Source organism: Trachemys scripta, chromosome 2 (assembly GCF_013100865.1).
Source record: "Trachemys scripta elegans isolate TJP31775 chromosome 2, CAS_Tse_1.0, whole genome shotgun sequence".
Lineage (NCBI taxonomy): Eukaryota > Metazoa > Chordata > Testudines > Emydidae > Trachemys > Trachemys scripta.
In genome coordinates, this window is record NC_048299.1 from 48,165,037 (window position 1) to 48,179,579 (window position 14,543).

Below are 14,543 nucleotides of genomic sequence, written 5' to 3' on the forward strand. Positions count from 1 at the left end.
GAGGACATAAAAAGGGAGTAGCCCAACATGCCCTTCTGAGCCTTTAACTGGTTTGGGAAGTTTTAACAAAATACTCTAAAGTAATGGGGAAAGTGTTGAGAAGCATGAATATGCAGAGGCTATTTTCTAACCACTCTAGTTAATGATAAATAACCATTCTCTTTCAGCAGCCTCTACATACTAGTTTAGCATGCACTACAACACCAGGGAGGTACACTGAGGAGGCACAGATGAATAAGGACAGCAGAGCTGCCAAAATTATGTGCTCTGGATGCCATGTCAACAGCTTATTAGAAGTGACCACACCTCTTTCTCTCCTGAATCAAGACTCAGAGAAATTTGGCAAAAGAATGTACAGAATTGCAAGTAACAGCTATGCATCAGTGCATCAATCTGTGTTGAAGGCAATGTGAAGGCATACTATGGAAGCTGCCTTAGGTCTGGTTGAGAACACTTGGACAACTGTAGGTGGTTGATTGCCCATCAAGTCAAAGAGTTGTGAAACATAGTCTGATCATTTGGACCCCCTATATGCCCTAAATGTCTGGGGAACTCATTGGATAGATTTGATTCCCACAGAGAGAGGAATGGGAGAAAGGTGTGAATGTCCCCAGTTGACATGGCTCCCCAGAACATGACTGTTTGGGAGGCTTCCTGCATCTAAGGTACATATTTAAAAAAAAAAAAAAAAAGACTGGAAGAACAAAAGGCATGCAAAAGGTGATTCAAGTAGAAAACTGTAATGTTATATGTTGTCATATACTATTTCACATGTGAACATTTTGAAAATTAAATATTAAGTATTGAACAATTGAATTGGCATGCTTTTGTATAAGTGTTATACTCACTAATGTTTGGGGGCAGAGGGCTCACAATAAAAAGCTGAACTGGGCCCCATCTTTCTGTTCCCCCACTGCTGCCTCTCTCTGAGTATCCAACTGATTATTGCTTTAGGCTGTAAACTTGGGGCTTCAACCATACAACACTGAATACACTGGTGATAATAACAAACCAGGGGATGGGGGTAGGGATTTAGATAACCATTACACAGTATCATAACTTCTCTTGTCACCGAACTTTTTACTATATTTGTCATTACTTCAGTCTAATAGCATTAGCTTAAGTAGTGTTAAGACAAACTATCACTTCATGAAATTATGATCTTCTCTCAATTGGTCCAACATAGAAATATTTTTGTAAAGTTATAAGGGATTTTTATAATGGAAAATTACATTGACAATTGTGAGACTGTTATACTTTGTCAAATAACAGATGCCAGCATTATATGCATTCAAATTAGAGGTAAAAGGCAAAGTGCAGATTATGGAGAAAAAGTCTTCCATATGCTTTAAATAACCATGTTTAACAATTCATTTGAATTCTGGACCCTTTTTTAAAAAAAAATCAAAATGAGACCATTTGGTAATATAGCATCAATAAGCAGAGGATGGGACCCTGAAAGGCAGAAATTTTCCTCATAAACAACGAATGCTTTACAGTGGTTAGGTATGCCTTCAGGATTTACTTCATATGAAAGCTCATCAGAGTATCCAATTGACAGCCTGGGTATTTTATCTCAGTGGAAGTTGAATCCAAAGACATTTTATCTTGTTGAAATACTTTCTGCCAGCTCTGCTTATTTCTGACTTAGCATCTAGACTTCAGCATGTTGTGCTTTGGGGTACTTTAACAAATCCATATCCATCTGAAATGGATGAGATTTCAGAAAAAGTATTTTATGTCCTTGTGACATCCAAGATAAAACTTCTTCAGATCCCACAACTGACTATTGTACGTGGTACATTTTGGTGTTCCAGTAGGTGTATTGAGCCTTAGCAATTTTCAGTATTAATTTCTTCCCTGTGTCTGAAGCAAGTCAGCAAAATATGAAATGCTTTCATTGATACAGTTATTTCATGAAGAACTTATTTTGTGAATCTTGACCTCATTTTAAATGCTCTTTATAAGCTTCCTTTCTGAGCCTTTAAGGAATGTCACCTGACTTTTCTTACTAGTATTGCTCTAGTGCCTGGATCTCATATGTGGGTTAATTGAAAACTTATCAAATGAAAAAAAATCTGAAAAGGCTATTTCCTAATACTGTGCATTGCTTAAAGCTACAGAGAGCTTGTTTAATTTACATCCTCGTGATGATTCTGTACTTGTACTCAAAATCTCAGGGGGGAAGAGGGATATGAGTAAAAGACAGCTATTATGATATTAAAGTATAGAGTGATAGCTTAACCTTTTCCTTCCCTTCAAATCAAAAGTGTCCAACCTCCAAAAGAACAGTTCCTCCTATATAAAAATTGACATTGATTACAGAGAGACAGAATTTGACTCAGATGAGTCTTTAAATCAAAATCTAGATTATAGATATATACGTATGTATAGATTTTTCGATTGTTGATGAATTAAAAGATTCTTCTTTGAGTGATGGTCCCTATTGCATTCCACTGAGAGTTATGTGCCAGGAGCCTGGAGCCGGAGCTTTTGAAAGTAGTACTGTTGGATGGTCTGCACATGCGTCCCTGCATTGGCTTGTAGTTTTGTCCGAGGCGATAAAAGGCGGGCCGGGTGGTGTCTCCAGTTGTTTCTCACCTCCGCATGATTCGAGTTGGAGCTTCTACTATCCTCTTGTCCTTGGTGACTCATTTTCCAAATCTTTTAGAAAACCTGTTTTTATTATTGTTGATAGTTAAGATTGTATTGCTTTTGTTCTAAATTTTCTAGTTTCAAGTTGTTTTTATAGGATTAAGGGTTTGGGATTCCACTTCAGCGATTTTCCTTCCAAACATTCCCCCACCAGTACCCAGGCCTGGGTACTGGATCATGCCAAAAATGCTGGTATTCAAAATCTGTGCTTCCTGCCCTGGCTTGTTTTCCATTAGTGATGACCACCAGCACTGTTTGTACTGCTTGGGGGAATTCCACATCATGGCTAGGTGCAGTATCTGCCTCTCCTTCCTGCCCATACATGAGAAAACTGTGCTTTCAGTCTCAAGAAGCAACTCAGAGGATGCCATGGGACTGGCATCAGATCCTGCCCGGGGAACCCCCCCCCTCCCCGTACATTAGCCTGAAGCTCTCACCCTACCACAGAGCCTCCATCAGGTTCTGCCAGTACCAATGTTAAGGACCCCGTGCCAGAGCCTAGCCATGGGCCAAGGAAGCATATGCATAAGCATGGCAGTAAGCCTTCCTCCAAGTCCAAGAAGGGCTTGGCACCATCCACAAGTTCCAGCCATGAAGGAACTACATGTTCCAAGGCCCACAAGAGTGAGAAAAGGCAGCACCGATCACCAGATCCATCAATACTGAACACAGATCCTGGTACTCTGCCTACTTTGGCTCCACCAGGGTCTCCTTCTATGTTCCTGCCACCCCCCATTCTGGTGGCTCTACCATTCATGGAAGACTCTGACTCCTCCGATTTGGATGACACGGCTGTTCGACACAGCCCACTGTTCCCATTCCAGAAGCACAACAACTGCATGGTTCCGACTGCACTGTGGCAGTTCCCCACCTTGCCTTACCTGCAAAGCTGGTACCCAGCCCCCTGGACACATGCTCAACAACAGCAGGATCAACCGGGTTGGTCATATTGGAGCTCATGGACACAGTAGTCACTTCTGGAATGGTCCTACTTGGTTCAGGAAGAGTCCTCCACGTCACCACCCACAATCCTCGTCAGATAGATGATGATTCACCAATCAGCCCATCTCCGATTGATCCGGAGAGACTCCCATCATTTTTTTCCCAGACGTGGACACCTCATCAACCCCTTCTTGTCTCCCAGATGACTTCACCAGTTCCAGGAGCTACTATGGAGAATAGCCAACACTCTTGAGATCCCATTAGAAGAGGTACAGAAGTGTCAACACCAGCTACTTGACATCCTACACACATCAGTACCAGAGAGGTTGGCACTACCAGTCAACAATGCCATCTTTCAACTGGCATGCACTGTACAGCACACCTTGGCCATATGGTTTCTATTCTCTCATCCTCCATCCAACTCACTAATCATCCAGGCGGCATCAGAGCAGTCCAAGCAACAACACCTGCGCTCCACCCCTACAGATAGAGAGGGCAAGGTGCTGGACCTCTTGGACAGAAAGGTCTTCTCCTTGGCTGGACTCCAATTCCATATCTCCAACTACTTAGCCTTAATGGCCAAGTTTTGACTTTATCAGCTATGGACAGAGACTGAGTTCACCAGCAATTACCCCTTCAAGATCGCAACCAGTTCCAGGCAGTTTTACAGCAAGGCATGCTGCTTGCCATGTCCATGCTTCAAGCTGCAGTGCATTCAGTAGACACAACCTCGCATTTGATGGCAACAGGAATTGTCATGAGTAGGGAATCCTGGTTACACTCCTCAGGTTTCCCCAGAGGTGGAGAACACAATTGAGAATTTGCACATGTGTATATGTGCATATTTATTTGTTTTTCCTAAAGTTAATTAAGTATTTTAGGAAAAATTGTCAGAGCAGCCACCAGAAAGAGTGGCCGCACTCGGAGGCCACCCAAAAATTTGTTGTGAGAACTCCTGGTACCCAAGACCCATCCGTCTGCATCAACAACTCAGTCATCCACGTGACATACCCAATTATCGTGTAAACGGTATTTCTGAGTCAAGAAAGAGCAGTCACCAACTCCATACACCAATGCCCCTACTGGCTACCCTCTTTGGTGGCCACCTCAAACTCTTTCTGCCAGCATGAAAAGCTATAACAACGGACAAGTGGGTCCTAGATGTTACCCAAAGCAGCTATGCCTTAGAGTTTTTGGCGATACCCCACCCCACCTCCCTCCCACACACCCCCTCTACCACAATCCACATGTCATGCGAGTGCTCCATTGCAAGATTCTCCACCTAGAGGTGGAGTCCCTCTTTTGGAGAAGAGCCAGTCCCTGTACCCTTTCAAGGCACAGGGTTCTATTCAAACTTCTTCCTAGTACCGAAGAAGAAAGGAGGATGGAGACTTATCTTGGATCTCCAATGCCTCAACCATTCAATTTGCAAACCAAGGTTCCTCATGGTCATGCTTGTGGCAATCCTTCCCTCCCTCAAAAAAGGCATGTGGTTTATGGCTCTCAATATGCAAGATGCCTAGTTCCATATTGACATGCCCCCGACTCGCAGAAGGTTCCTGAAGTTCAAGGCGGGACCTTGACATTTCCAATACAGGGTTCTCCCATTCGGACTTACCACTGCTGCACGAGTATTCACAAAAGTTTTTTTTTCTACGTGGTGGCAGTTCATCTCTGACATCAGAGTATCCTCATTTTTTCCCTATCTAGATGAGTGGCTGCTAGCAACACAATCCAAAGAAGAGGCCCAGGAATCGATGTCCCAGCTGCTTCTACTCCTCTTCTCCCTAGGAATCAGCATCAATGTCAAAAAATCAACTAAGCCCTGCACAGTCCTGGAGTTCATAGGAGCTCACATCGATGCAGCATCTGCTCAAGCTTATTTGATATGGGACAGATTCCAGACACTGCGAGAAACAGTAACTTTATTGACTGCCAACCCTCTGGTCTCAGCCAGGACCTGCCTTTCCCTCTTGGGGCACATGGCAGCATGCACATATGTCATGCCCTTCACTCAACTATACCTGCATTGTCTACAACTATGACTATAAGAGTCTACTTCCTTATGCACCAACCTATGCACATCTTGTTTAGCATCCCGCCAAAAGTTATCTCTTCACTAAAATGGCAGACAGACCCACTATAAATCTGCTCAGGGATGATCTTCCTTCCGTCCTTGCTGAGCGTGATGATCATAACGGAAGTGTCTGTCATGAGCTAGGGCACCCGCATGGGAGACCTCATGATACAAGGCACCTGGACCCCACAAGAGGTCAGGATGCACATAAACATATTGGAACTCTGGTCGGTGTGCAGAGCTTGCTGCATGTTCCCACCAGCCATTCATGGCCGCCATGTCCTGAACATATCAGACAATACTACAATGGTCTACTATATTTAAAAAAAAAAAAAAAAAAAAAAGGCAGCATGAGGTCCCAAGCCCTGTATGCCTCTGGGAATGGTGCACTGCACATCATATCCTTTTGACAGCAGCCTACCTACCAGGCATCCAGAACGTAATTTCTGATACTCTCAGTAGGAACTTTGCAACCGGCCATGAATGGGAGTTGCATGAAACGGTAATCGGGGACATCTTTGGTTAATGATGGATCCCAATAAGAGACCTTTTCACACGGCACACCAACACCAAATGCACCCAGTATTGCTCAAGGGGAAGACTTGAGGCTCACTTGCAGGGTGACACTCTGGTCGTTGAATGGTCAGACCAGATGAACTACTCTTCTGCCCCTTCCCCCCCCCCCCCCCCCCCCCGTACCTCTCATACCATGGGTCATCCACAAAGTCAGGTGGGAAAGAGCAACAACCATCCTAATCGCCCCTTTCTGGCCTTGCCAATTCTGGTTTCCTCTTCATGTTGCAGCACCCTCCACTCAGACTTTGGATGTTTCCAGAGCTGCTGCCTCAACACAAGGGCAGACTCAGTTACCCCAATCCATGCACACTTTAACTGACAGCTTTGTTTTTGGATAGACCCCTCCACTAGCACTATAGTACTCACTAGCAGTGTGAGATGTCCTTTCAAACAGCAGTATCGAGCCAAATGGATATGCTGCACTTCCTGGGCTGAACAAGGCCTCATCTCTGAAGCTGTGAGTATCCCAATGCTCTTACGCTATTTCCTCTATCTAAAGAAATTCTTTAGACTTTCTCTCAGCTCCATCAAAGTGCATGCAGTTGCCATTAGCACTTTCCACCCTCCAGTGGAAGGCCATTTGATTTTTACCCACCCCTTGACTGTAAGTTCTGGAAGGGCCTTCTATAGAAATACCCACCCATACAGCCTATCGCTCCCCAGTGGGACCTCAGCCTAGTTCTGACCTCATTAATGAATGCTCCCTTTGAACCTCTAGCCTCCTGCTCTCTGTCCTTATTCTCCATGAAAGTTGCTTTCCTCGTTGCCATTACATAAGCAAGGAGGATTGGTGAACTGGGAACCATGATGACTAACTCCCCTTTCACGACCATTCATAAAGACACGGTCTTATTACGGCTGCACCCCAAGTTCTTACCAAAGGTGGTTCCCCATTCCACCTCAATCAATCCATACATTCTGCCTTCTTCCCCTAGCCTCGCAGCTCTAAGGAGGAATGATGACTTCACTCGCTAGCAGGGTTGGCTCTAGGTTTTTTTGCTGCCCCAAGCAAAAAATTTGCCGCTCCAAGCTCAGATGGGGTTGGGGCTCGCAGGCGGCGCTGGAAGCGGAGGGAGTGATGTCACCTTCTCCCAGCACCTGTAGGGTCTTTACCCCCTCCCCCGCCCGCGCAGAGAAGCCCTGATATAAGAGGTGGTACAAGGCAGCGCAGCAGCCAGTGCACAGATGAGGCAGCAGAGCCCCAGCTCCCCGGCAGGACTCGTCCTCTCTTCCCCAGGTAGTGGCTGGGCCCTGGCAGCTCAGCATCCTGGGGCTGGGGCTTCCTCTTCCCGCAGCGGACGGGGGCGCAGCGCCTCGCCCTGTCTAAGTGGCACAGCTCGGAGAGCGCAACTGCCCCCCAAAAAAAGGATGGCCGGAATGCCGCCCCTGGAAATGTGCTGCCCCACGCACGTGCTTGCTTTGCTGGTGCCTAGAGCTGGTCCTGCTCACTAGATATTTGCAGATCTTCTATCTAGAATGGACAAAGCTGTTCCAGAAATCTCCCAGACTATTCATAGCCATAGCAGAGAGAATTAAAGGACAAGTGATTTCTACCCAGAAAAGCGCTAAATGGGTCTCAAGGTACATTATGCGCGGCTACCAATTGTCAGGAACATCCCCACCAGATGGGATTTGGGCCCACTCCACAGCTGCACTCCATAGCGTGCCCCTTGCAGACATATGCAAGGTGACCATGTGGAGTTCAGTACACATCTTTTCCTTACACTGCTCTAGTGCATGATTCCATGACAGATGCCTCATTCAGACCAGCAGTCCTCCGATCCACAGTCCTGTCATTCTCCTTGCACCCTACTCCTACATAGGTACTGCTTGTTAATCACCCTCAGTGGAATACAGTACAGACCATCACTCGAAGAAGAAAATGAAGTTACTTACCTATAACTGGAAGTTCATTGAGATGTGTGATCCCTATCTGTATTCGAAACCCACCCTCCTTACCCTCTGATGTGGATCTGATAGGTCTGTGGTGGAGAAGACATTGGAGACCTCAACGGCCCGCCCGACCCTTTATCCTGTCAGGCAAAACCATGAGGCAATGCAGGGACGCATGCATGGACTGCCAAAGAGTACTATTGTCGAAAGTTCTGACTCATGGTGCATGCACACAGTCGTCCTTGGAATACAGAGAGGTACCACATGTCTCAAAGAACTTCTGGTTACAAGTAAGTAACTTAGTTTTATCACACTAAGAAAAGGTTTAGATGGACAGTAGTCTGATCAGTGATTGACAGTGGTCTTAAATGGTGATTTGCTAGTAAAAAAATGTGTATTGGACTATTTGAAAAAAAAATATTACTTTCTCAGATGACAGAATGAGAAATGACAAAATGGCCAATGGTAGTCTGAAGAATTCAGCAGAATTTCTACTTGTAGCCAACGTGGGAAGCAATGACAATATGAATATCAAGAGACTTGTAAAATAAGGGATGATTTGAGGAAGAATTTGGGAAAAGACCTAAAGAGAGACTTGTCAAATATATGATTTTTCCAGAGAGATTTTCAGTGCCGTGGGCAAACAAAGAGGAAAAAACTAATGCTGGAAGCCAAATGATATGTTGATGAGATACAAGAGAGGTGATTTCTTGAATACCTCTGAGTTGGAAACTACCAGTACTGGTCTCAGAGGAAATTTCAACTACCCAGACATCCACTGGGTGATGTACAGTTGAACATGGATCATGAACATTTTTAAAATTTACAGAGGAAATTTTCTTAATACAGAAAGTAGAAAATTAAACCAGAGAAGATGCTGGAGCTCCTCATTCTATCATCTGCTTTCTGTTCTTCCCTCTTCTCTTCTCCTCCTTGCCTCACTCTACTCCACTAAAAGAGAGGAAATAATCTGCACTACTGGAAACAGTAGAAACTATAGAAAGCCAATGAAGCTGCATTGGCTGGTATATTTGGGGGGGTGGAGGAGTCAAGGCTCCGTCAAGTAGCAGCCAAGTAGAGGCTGCTCCTCTGCTCCACTGAGAAACTTCTGCAGAAGGAAATATTTCCATCCCAACTGATCATTCATGTTTGTGTTCTGAGTACACAGAACTGAAAATACAGTGCATTCTTGGTAAAATAGGTAGCTTGTACAGAAAGAATAAAGGTTTACATTGAATTACCAGAAGAATACTCACAACCTGAATTTTGAAAGGTGAATTACAGGTTCATGTAACTCCTCTTTTGTTTCAGAGTAGCAGCCGTGTTAGTCTGTATCCGCAAAAAGAAGAACAGGAGTACTTGTGGCACCTTAGAGACTAACAAATTTGTTAGTCTCTAAGGTGCCACAATTACTCCTGTTCTCCTCTTTTGTTGTCTCTCTTGGCATCAGATTCCTGGTCTAGAGTCTGTATTTTTTTTCCTCCTTTTTCAAATAAATAAAATATTAGAGTTTTAAATGTGCTGGGGGAGAACAGTTTTTTTTTCTCTTCACTAGTACTTGAGATATACAAATAAAATATACAAACCATGAAATGTAAAACTGAAATGTTAACCCTTGTTGCTAGAAGTAAACTTTCCCATACGTAAGTACTTGTGCAAAATAATGGTAATTAATGTGAAAATTCTATACTGAGGTTGCTCTGAGGCATAAGAAAAGTGAAACCAGTAGAAGTGTTTTTTTGAATTTCTTAAAGCAAGGCTTTAAATCAACTGTCTCGAGACATTAACTTAATTTTGTGTAAGAGAGTTTTGAGAGTAGCATAATGGCACCATTCATGTCATTAAAGTTAGGTCAGCACTTCTGTTGTAAATCCTGTTTTTCAGGGGTTCAGAACTTGTCCATAAAAATTGATTGAGCTTGAAACTTTGAATATAAGGTTTCAGTATGGCAGCAATGTTGCTTTTTTTTTTTACTAATTTAAATAAATTTGTGGTTTTAAGTTATACAGGTGAAAAGAAATTGAAAGTTTATATATATTAACATTTTTGTTTATTACATCAAAGCAGTTTAAGATTAAAAGTGAAATTAAGCAAATAATTCCTATCATGTATAATGAGGTTTTCAAGTTGACTTCTTTGTATACGTTATAGTTTTTTCTCTGACAAAATATTTTGATATTTTCCAAATGAACATTAATTTTAGTAGATATCAAATGTTGGTGAGATGATAATGTTTTACTCAGTAGACTCAACTGCATAAAGAGAAAACAACAAATATGCAGCTGCTGGACTGAATTTAGCCAATGGTACATGCGGAAGCAGCTCTCTTGAAGATAAGGTACTTGTTCCTTCTTACATGACAGGCTGTGTTTGGAAATTTGTACTACTGCATGGCAAACCACTTTGACACAATTGACTATAATGGTTACCAAGACAGTTATTTGCAGATAATAAAGATTTATGTAAGAAAGTAAAATATTTAGAATAGATATTTATTTGATTGTATCAGTATTGCAGCAGGATGGAAAGTGGTTCAGATCTGACAGTATCATCTCATAGTGCCAGTGGACCTGATCCAACTCCTATTGAAGTCAATTAAAGGACTCCCATTTACTTCAGTGGGAGTTGGATCGGGCCCAACTCAGTTTATAGAATGGCTCCAGCAGAAGAGTCCGGAAATGTTAATTTAAATTAAAAACATTGGTTTCAAAATGGACTTCACATTGTACAGCTTGCTTCTTGACATATTATCTGTCCCAAACACTTTGCTGAGCAAACTAAGTACTGTTCTTTCAGTTCCTGCAGAACTTACTTTTAGACTGTTTAAAGCATTAGGGTAGCTCAAAACTTAAAACATGCTAGTTAGTAATGGGGTACAAAATCAAGAATGGGGAAAAAAAGACTAACTTTGGGAGTCAAGTGGAAAAAAGGTCTAATGCTAAAAACTTAACGTTCCAAGGCAGTGTGTAAGCAACCTGGTATTCATCATCCATCTCAAATGTCACTATTATAGTAGATGAAGGGGAGAAATTAATGATTTGCATACTGAGAAAATAATTACTTTTAATGGGCATTATCCTGCAAGGAACTTAACACTTTCTCAGATTTCCATGGGAGATGAAGGCATTCAGTGGCTTGCAGGACTAGGCCCTAAATTTTGGGTTATAGTTGATCGTAGCTTACAGAGAAAAAACCCAAATCTTTCCACTATGTTAAAATGAAAAGTGTTTCTGCTACATAAAAATATTTCTGATCACTACCCTTTTTATTTATTTTTTTCTCTCTGATTACACATTTAGTTGTAATTTTGTTATAACCATTCATACTGTTCTTAGCATATAGAAATGAATCCAGCTGTGAAGGATTTCCTGATAATACATTGCCTTGCTCCACAAGAAGGTGGTAATAGGATAATGAAGATCCACTATGAGAACGATTATTCCTCTAAAATGGCAGAAATCAGTTTTAAGAAAACACTTTTCAAGTAGATTGACTTCTTTATTTTTATGAGACACCATGTTTCATGCCTTTCTGTTCTACTGTTGATGACTTATTAAATGCATCTGCACATCAGTGCTGCCACAGGTCATAATGAAATTATTTTTATGTGAAATAAAATACATACAAAAGTAATTCATTCCAGATTTTACTAAATATGGCTCCAGTCTTGCAAAGATTTAAACATATCTGCACATGGACTTCAGTGGGACTGTTCTACAATGTGTGAAGTTAAGCATGTGTGTAAGTCTCTACAGAATTGGAGCCTATGCTTCGGACAAAACCCTGAATAATTGAGAAATTGCGCGCACACACAAAAAAAATTGTGACAAGGTAACATTTTCATGAGTTATCCTATAAGCCAACACAATCATACTTTTCAGTTAGTCAAAGATTATTTAAGTTGCTAAATAGTAGCCTGTTTTAAATTAGCCAGTATAGTTTTTGTCTAGTTACGTACATCTGGTAAGTTAATATAAACGGTCACTAGGAGTATCCTGCAGGGACCTGTTTTTGCATGCATACAGGAACGTTTATGTAGAAATCAAAGGCTGTGAATCAAAAGAAAACACTTGTTTCCAGTATACTGCAGACTTTTTAAAAAAATGGCTTTGAAAAATTGAAAGTATTGTGGTTTGTTTTTATTGTGGAACCCTTCAGGGAGAACAATTTACAGTCAGTGCCATTCTTCACAGCTGAATGGAGAAGAGGTGCTTGCTTAGTGAAATGGAGCAGCTGCACTGGTTTTAGCTCGGCTCACAAAAACATTTGCTCTTTAATCAAGAAGTTCAGATTTTGTGGTACAGTTTGTTTTCATGATGGAAGTGGTCAGTTGGGCCATGCAAGACAGCTGTAGTATAATTGAGAGAGTATGTGAAAGAAAATTTAAATACTTTAAAATAAATGTACTTCTGAAAAGCAGAATATTCACTAAAACTATGTAAATGAATTCTTAAAATAATTAGATGTGACGTGAAAAGCTTATAAATTTAGCTTACTAGCGAGCATTTGCTGTTGTCACAAATGTTATGCTGTGATGGTAAAATAATTTTTATAGAGGTCTGTTTATCTTGAACAGTTTTTCAGGACAGCAGTTTATTACAAATGTTTTTGATAATCCAGTATTTTGGGAAATTGATTAACATGTTTCAGTTTCCTCAAAATATGTAATTACAAGAATATTGGAAGTCTGTTTTTCTTTTCTTTAAATCACTTGGGATACATCATTTATCTTAATGGAAAGATGTACACTGAACTTTTATACTGAAACTTGCATGTTTTATCTTCTAAATATGAATATATAGTGCTTCCCAGAGCAGTAGTAACTTAAATTATATGTGCCTCTGCGAGTTAATAAAAATTAATGCTACATCTGTAAGTAAACAATGTGGCAAAATATTCCATCTAGTAAAATGTGAAGCCTCAGACTGATAGTTTGTTTTTAGAAGGGAATGGTATATTTTTTTTCTAAGCAGCAATGTTTGTTTGAGCTAAGAATAGAAATACCTTGATTCGCATCACAAATCACAATCCAGAAAGTGCTGTCTGGACATTTAAAAGGGTTTTCTTGTTTTTTTTTTTTTTTTTTTTTTTTTATTTTTTTGTTTTAGCTAATACCAGTTCTGAACTTGGAGCTGTATGCCTCATGCTGAACTCTGCAATCTTTATATGCATGACAGATTTGCTGGGTCCACTGTTGATGTCTATGGGTTAGAACAGCAGTTCTCAAACTGTGGGTTGGGACCCCAAAGTGGGTCACAACCCCATTTTAAAGGGGTCGCCAGGGCTGGCTTAGACTTAGAGCAGCCTGATCACAGATTAATACAAGTAAGACATATCTAAGTCATGTGGGTTGAGATGAGAGAGAAATTCTGTTCCCTAATTGGACCTCTAGGCTGAGGGACTCATTGGGAGGATTGGTAGTGCTGGGTTATAATTTCAAACTGATCACACATGGCAGATGCAAGGTTGTCCTCTGTATTCTGTTCTATGGCTCACTACGTTAGATGTGCTCTTCTGAGGGCCATGTATTATGACCTAAAAGATGAAAGAACACTGCCTGTAGCTAGGCATCTGGAGAGCTTAAATAATACACCAATTAGGAGTTGAGACCCCTCATATTTCTATCACAAAAGGCATGGGAAAGTGACGCCAGAGAAGATCAGTGGCCAGGTATCGACATGGTGGTAGGTATTTCTGATATTTTAGTCTTTCCTGAGCTTTTAAATCATGATTCTGGGACAGTGTAAGCAGAGACCCTAATCTGTGGTTTATGCTTTCAGTACACAATTGGTTGTGACTAAGACTATAGGTCAATGGGCTGATCTACCATGCAGGGAAGGTGAAATCATGCTCCAAGCAATTGTACAATTCCATTTCCGTAGGGTTTTCTTTATTAATTTAGAAACAAAAAATCAAAACAAACTAAAGCAATCTCACAGGGTCTTGTCTTAGCCCTTCTTCCACAGCTTCACGACTTTCCCCACCTGAGGCTTCTCCCTAGCCAGCTCCTGTTCCCTGCAGGTCTTCCGCCTGACCGATGCAGAGTACCCCAAACAAATCCTTCCATGCCCTTAGATCTCTCCTGTCTTCTCTGCTTCCCAAGAGGCAGAAACCTGGTCCAGTCACCATCTTTAGATGGATGGATACCAGTCCATTGTGTGTCCATTAACAGCTGGGTCCCACGTGCTTCTAAGCCCACTTGGGTCTGAGTAATGCTCTGAATCTCTCAGGCACGCTCCCAAGTGCAGATCCCCTGTCTGACATCCTTCTTGGGCAGTAGGATTCCCATAATTAAGAACATAAGAACGGCCGTACTGGGTCAGACCAAAGGTCCATCTAGCCCAGTATCCTGTCTACCGACAGTGGCCAATGCCAGGTGCCCCAGAGGGAGTGAATCTAA

At 41.8% G+C, this 14,543-nt stretch overlaps 1 protein-coding gene across 5 annotated transcripts in view; it reads left to right on the forward strand.

Moving 5' to 3' along the window:
* Positions 1–14,543, forward strand: part of UMAD1 (UBAP1-MVB12-associated (UMA) domain containing 1) — a 116,045-nt gene that overhangs the window by 53,111 nt on the left and 48,391 nt on the right. The window contains exon 4 of one of the 5 annotated variants that reach the window (XM_034760519.1): positions 9,594–9,607. The exons of the other annotated variants lie outside the window; for them this stretch is intronic. Within the exon in view, the coding sequence (XP_034616410.1) occupies positions 9,594–9,607 (14 nt within the window). The remainder of the gene's footprint in view (positions 1–9,593; positions 9,608–14,543) is intronic. 5 annotated transcript variants of the gene reach the window in all.